Raw genomic sequence first — 6,464 nt, 5'->3', positions numbered from 1 at the left:
GGGAGCTGGGGCTCTGGAGCTGGACAAGAGGAGACTGAGGGGGGACTCATTCATGGGGATCAATATGGAAAGGGGGAGTGTCAGGAGGATGGAGCCAGGCTCTTCTGGTGACAACCAGTGACAGGACAAGGGGCAATGGGTGCAAACTGGACCACAAAAGGTTGCACTTAAATATGAGAAGAAACTTGTTCCTGGTGAGGGTGGCAGAGCCTGGCCCAGGCTGCCCAGGGGGGTTGTGGAGTCTCCTTCTGTGCAGACATTCCAACCCGCCTGGACACCTTCCTGTGTAACCTCATCTGGGTGTTCCTGCTCCATGGGGGGATTGCACTGGATGAGCTTTCCAGGGCCCTTCAACCCCTGACACTCTGGGATTCCGTGATATGCCTCTTCATACTATTTTGTTGATCACTTTTCTTATTTCTTATTCCACATAGAGAGAGCACTAATCCGGCAGAGTTTCACACCAGAAAATTATTATGAATAGAAACACATTTCTGACATGCACAGCGGGAAGTATGACATGAAAGATATCATTCCACCGAGTTAAACATCCTTCTGTAATAATAGCCCCAAACCAAGAAAGCAATGAATATGTACTGACAAAAAAAATTATTTAGAAGGGATTTAAATGCGAAAAGAAATTTTTGCGCTCCATTGCACGTGGCAAAACCTTATCGTGATGTCTCAGCTCTACTCCACCCATTTCCCCTCACTCAGCAAACACCTGGAGGGCACCAGATTTCCGCTCCCGTTGGCACAGGTCATTTAGTTCGGTCAGGACACGTTAAAGTGACTTCCCACCAAACAAGAGGGAGAGCAAGAATTAAAGATCTTCCTAGGAGGAGGGGACTAATCCTGAAACACCCGTCGCGTTCCCTATATAAGGGTTGGACTGTTGTCGGTCTGCCTGGCTCGGCGTTGGGTACTTGAGCACCATGGCCCTTTCCGTGCGCACAAGCGGTGGATCCCGGCAATTCTCTTCTCGGAGCGGGCTTGGCGGGGGATCGCTGCGGATGTCCAGTTCTGGCGGAGGAGGCTTTGGTGGCAGCGGGCTTGGGTTTGGTGGCGGATCTGGTGGAGGTTTTGGTGCCGTTTCCCTGCTCGGTTCAGGCTCTGGCTTCAGTGGAGGCTTTGGGAGTAGCTCAGGTGGAGGCTTTGGGAGCAGCTTAAGCAGCGGCTTTGGTGGAGGCTTTGGCGGTGGTTTAGGCGGTGGCTATGGAAGTGGCTTAGGCAGTGGCTTTGGTGGAGGTTTAGGAAGCGGTTTTGGCAGCAGCTCAGGCTCTGGTTTTGGAGGTGGCTTTGGTAGTGGCTCAGGAGCTGGTTTTGGAGGTGGTTTTGGCACTGTCGGTGCTGGGGATGGCGGCCTTCTTTCTGGCTCAAAAAAAGAGACAATGCAGAACCTCAACGACCGTCTGGCCGCTTATCTGGACAAAGTGCGGTCTCTGGAGGATTCCAACACTGAGCTGGAGCGCAAAATCCGCGAGTGGTATGAGAAAAACGGCCCTGGCACTTCTATCCCTGGATCTGGGAATGACTACAGCAAATATTACCCTATAATTGAAGATCTTCGGAACAAGGTAGCAAAGCAATGTACTTAATGTATCTTTATGTTTGTAATTCGCCTCATAATATTTTGGATAAAAATAACAAATTCCTTTCAGAAACCAGGAGCAAATTGATTTTACAGTACTAACGCTTGTAATAATCCTCTGCCACATTGCACTGGTATGATGTGTTGAATTTTTCCTGTATATCAACAGTAGCTGTATTATACAACGCTGTGTGACTTGGTCTAATTTGAATAAAGGAGAAGGCAGTGGTGGGATCCAGCTCTACAAACTCTCATAGACTTTCTTATATCTCAAACTCAGTTCCTGAAATAGGCAGACTACTAGGCGAGGTCTAGAGAGCTATAGACTACCTAGGCATAGAATGAGAACTGGGCTCCCACCAGTAAGTGAAGCATTTGCAGAAGCTGAAAATCTGTCCTACGTATTTTCATAGTTCAATATACAAGAGTCTAACGAATCATATTTAATATTATAATCATATTTAGGGTTACAGATATGTAAATAGCTATATTGAGCTGCAACGCCGTTTGGCCGTATAATAATTCCCTGAACATCGTTTGCGTTCCAGATCATTAACACAACTATCGACAACGCAAGAATCATTCTGCAGATCGATAACGCCAGACTGGCTGCTGACGATTTCAGACTGAAGTGAGTATATCTTAGTATTATATCACTGATATTTTAAGGAAAAAATACTTTCCTTTCACAAATCTCTTTCATTATAGAATGCTTTAACATAATTATTAGTATTATAATTGTGTGTATTGAGATTTCATAGTAAAAGCTATACAAGCCATACACCATAATGGTTTGCATTTGCCCTCGTTAAGCGGGTAAAAGTCCTATTCAATGGCTTTCTTTGCAGATACGAGAACGAAGTGGCTCTTCGGCAGAGCGTGGAGGCCGACATCAACGGCCTGCGCAGGGTTCTGGATGAGCTCACCTTGACGAGAGCTGATCTGGAGATGCAGATCGAAAGCCTGAACGAAGAACTGGCCTATCTCAAGAAGAATCACGAAGAGGTTACTCAAATTATTCCCGTATTTATGCCAGTGGCAGTTCCTTGGTTTCATTATTTGCTTTCTTTGCTCGTCTTTTCTGAGTTTACTAAATGAAAGAGTGAAAGAACCATGCACACAATCTATGGATTCTTGTTGATACAGAGTGTATATCGCATATATTTCTTGACATATGTTTTTGGTAGAGCTATTTTGCCTTTTATTAAGAGAACCTTTTCTATATTTTCCATCTCTCCAGGAGCTTCAGGGCATCCAAAGCAGTGCATTCGGTGAAGTCAGCGTTGAAATGGATGCTGCCCCAGGAACGGACCTGACCAAGCTTTTGAACGACATGAGGGGCCAGTACGAGGTCATTGCCGAGCAAAATCGCAAGGAGGCTGAAGCGTGGTTCAACGAAAAGGTACCAACAGCAAACGCAGTGAAATGCGTGTAAAAATGAGTTAAATATTCGGAATAGTAAAACTACACTCTATTCTTCCTTGTCGTTTCAGAGCGGGGAGCTGAAAAGGGAAATCTCCACCAACACTGAGCAGCTTCAGTCGGGAAAGAGTGAGATCACGGATTTAAAGCGGACTCTTCAGAGCCTGGAAATTGAACTCCAGTCTCAGCTTGCCATGGTGTGTTCCGAAGAAGCTGCTAACCAGTCCTTTCCAACTTCAAGCGTTGTTAGATCTTATACTACCCTACAAGATTTCAGATTTGCATTTCCTATTAAATCCTGTATTTGGTTCCAAAATAGCAGTGATATATATGATTGGATTGCAAGTAGCATGTTATAAAGCAGATGAGCTTTTCTGCTGGCGTGTTTATGTAACATAATACCCTTCTTACACAGAAAAAATCCCTGGAGGACACTTTGGCAGAGACGGAAGGAGGTTACTGCGCTCAGCTCTCACAAATCCAGCTGCAGATCGGGAACCTGGAGTCTCAGCTGGTTCAGGTCAGGGCTGACATGGAGCGCCAGAACGCCGAGTACCAACAGCTCCTAGACATCAAGACTCGTCTGGAAATGGAGATTGAAACCTACCGTCGCCTGCTGGATGGCGAGTTTGTGTAAGCAGCTCATTTACAGAAAATCCCTCCTTTGTTTTATTGTTTTGTAGCAATATCCTTTCCAGGAAAAAAGGGGTCGAAACAAGTGGGACGCTCACCAAAAGACAGTAAGGCACATACGATTCTGCAGTAATCCAGACCTGCTCTACCTGAGGAGAATGAAGCATTCTGCTCAGTATTTAGAATATTATGATTTCTCCTGGTCCTGACAAACATTCTGCAAAATTGTCTGTCTGATTCACTTCTAGGAGTGCAGGACAGGGAGTTACACTTGAAAGCTCATCCTTGTCAGGGTCCAAATCACAAACACAATCACTGGATTCTTCTCAGGGTAAGTACAACCTGATTGAATAAAATGTTGTTTCTAAAGTCACTCTTATAAATACAATAATACATGCTATTCTGTTTAGCTACATCATAGAGTTCATCATAAAAGAAGCCAGTTTGAAAGGAAAAAATATTTGATACAGTCTCCCACAGCATCCTCACAGCTAAACTGAGGGAGTGCGGTCTGGATGAGCGGGTAGTGAGGTGACTGCGAACTGGCTGAAGGGAAGAAGCCAGAGTTGTGGTCAATGGGCAGAGTCCAGTTGAGGCCTGTGCCCAGTGCAGTGCCTCAGGGGGCAGTGCTGGGGCCGGGATTATTCAATATATTCATCAACGATTTGGACGAGGGAATAGAGTGACTGTCACCAAGTTTGCTGATGACACCAAGCTGGGAGGAGTGGTGACACTGGAGGCTGTGCTGCCATCAGAGACCTGGACAGGCTGGAGAGCTGGGCAGGGAAAATGTAATGAAATAGAACAAGGGCAAGTGTAGAGTCTTGAATCTGGTAGTGGAGGCTGTGGAGTCTCCTTCTGTGCAGACATTCCAACCCGCCTGGACACCTTCCTGTGTAACCTCATCTGGGTGTTCCTGCTCCATGGGGGGATTGCACTGGATGAGCTTTCCAGGGCCCTTCAACCCCTGACACTCTGGGATTCTGTGAAAAGGATGTAACTGACCACGTACACGTGCTGCTCCGTTTTATAATTTTTAAAACTTTGATAAACACGTTTTTGTTCCGTTTATGATGTTTAGATCCCAGCAAAACTAGGAAGATCAAGACAATTGTCGAAGAAGTGGTAGATGGAAAAGTTGTTGCATCCCACGTTAAGGAAGTCGAAGAGAAGATATAAAGGCACAATCTGATACTGCAAAGGATCCATTCACTCCATATTTCTTTCAAAGCCAAAAGGATAAATAATTTTGTCCTTTTGTACGAAGTGATAGAAATAGGTTGGCTTTTTACAAAGGTTCTTTTACATGAAACAAAGCCTGCATTTTCGTTCTTAGCAGTCATGCAATATATTTTCTGCTTCAGTCTACTACTATGACTTGTATTATTTTAATGATGTTTCTTATCATCAATTCTTTGTTCAATAACTAGAAATATGGTGCACACATTAGGCATTTAATTAGATATGCTTTTTTGTAATTTTTAGTAATTAATAGATAAAATAATTTTGCTATTCTAACATCATTTTCCAGTTTTCTTGACTAATAAAAGGACTCAACAAACTTTGAAGTATTATGTCTCCCTTTATTCTTCATTTAGGACTGTTGCTCCTGATCAATATTTGCCATTTTGTTGGGTATTTTGTCCAGACCGCACTCCCTCAGTTCAGTGTGAGGATGCTGTGGGAGACTGTGTCAAATGCCTCACTCAAGCCAAGGTAGATCATGTCCACCGCTCTGCCATCATCCATCCATCTTGTTATGTCCTCATCAAAGTCAATGAGGTTGGTCAAGCACGACTTCCCCTTGGTGAAGCCATGTTGACTGCCCCTAATGACCCTCTTCTCCCTGATATGCCCTGAGATGGCACCAAGGAGAAGTCGTTCCATCAGTTTCCCAGGATGGAGGTGAGGCTGACCGGTCTAGAGTTCCCCGGGTCCTCCTTCCTGCCCTTTTTGAAGCCTGCAGTGCCATTTGCTGTCCTCCAGTCCTCAGGCACCTCTCCCGTTTCCCAAGACTTCGCAAAGATGATGGAGAGCGGTCCAGCAATGACCTCAGCCAGCTCCCTCAGCACCCGCGGGTGCATCCCATCCAGACCCATGGATTTATGGTGTCCAGATTGCCCGACTGCTCCCTAACCCAGTCCTCACCAGCCCAGGCAGACTCCTCCATTGTCCTGCCTTCCTCTGGGCCCTCAGCGGTACGGGATCCTCAGGACAGCCCCCGGCAGAGCAGACAGAGACAAAGAAGCATTCAGTAACTTCCTTCTCTGTATCTTCTGTCACCAGGGCACCCACCTCGTTCATCAGTGGCCTACATTGCCTCTGCTGTTAGTTTGATCTGCCACGCATTGGAAAAAGCTCTTCCTGTTGTCCTTGACCCCTCTTGCCAGGTTGAATTCTAAGGAGGCCTGAGCTTTTCTTGTTGCCTCCTACACCCTCTGACAACAGCCTGATATTCTCCCCAAGTGGCCAGCCCCTCCTGCCATGATCTGTGATTGTGAAGGTCTGTGACTGTGAGGCTGCTCTCAGCTGTCTGTAGGGGCCTCATCAACTTCCTCACCCTGATCTGTGGCCTGTAATGGACACCCACAATAGTACCACCCTGGCCAGCCTGCCCCTTAACTTTCACCCATAGACTCTCAACTCGCTCCTCATCCATTTAGATCTAGTCACGGTCACTGTATTTACCAGAAGAAGAGTAATTTTTGTAGCAGGAGGACACTCACATGTTATGAAGATTTTTAGGGATTTTTTTGTGTATCTAATTGTAGAGCAGAGCTTAGAAAAGACTTGCTTGCACTGCTACGGATTTTCTTAC

General features: G+C 45.7%; 1 protein-coding gene across 1 annotated transcript; it reads left to right on the top strand.

Moving 5' to 3' along the window:
* The first annotated feature begins 900 nt into the window (after positions 1-900).
* On the top strand, positions 901-5,208 carry LOC102091888 (keratin, type I cytoskeletal 12). The gene is made up of 8 exons (XM_021280708.2): positions 901-1,577; positions 2,140-2,222; positions 2,440-2,596; positions 2,832-2,993; positions 3,085-3,210; positions 3,429-3,646; positions 3,895-3,977; positions 4,728-5,208. Exons 1-8 carry the CDS (start codon positions 936-938, stop codon positions 4,823-4,825), a joined length of 1,569 nt encoding a protein of 522 aa, XP_021136383.2. The 5' UTR covers positions 901-935; the 3' UTR covers positions 4,826-5,208.
* Positions 5,209-6,464: the final 1,256 nt, after the last annotated feature.

Source organism: Columba livia, chromosome 23 (assembly GCF_036013475.1).
Source record: "Columba livia isolate bColLiv1 breed racing homer chromosome 23, bColLiv1.pat.W.v2, whole genome shotgun sequence".
Lineage (NCBI taxonomy): Eukaryota > Metazoa > Chordata > Aves > Columbiformes > Columbidae > Columba > Columba livia.
This window is presented reverse-complemented; position numbering and strand designations above follow the sequence as displayed.

Coding starts and splice junctions, on each gene's coding strand:
- LOC102091888 (XM_021280708.2), top strand. CDS start 936: ATGGCCCTTTCCGTGCGCACAAGCGGTGGATCCCGGCAATTCTCTTCT. Junction 2,223..2,439: donor GCTGACGATTTCAGACTGAA/GTGAGTATATCT, acceptor CTTTCTTTGCAG/ATACGAGAACGAAGTGGCTC. Junction 3,211..3,428: donor TCCAGTCTCAGCTTGCCATG/GTGTGTTCCGAA, acceptor CTTCTTACACAG/AAAAAATCCCTGGAGGACAC.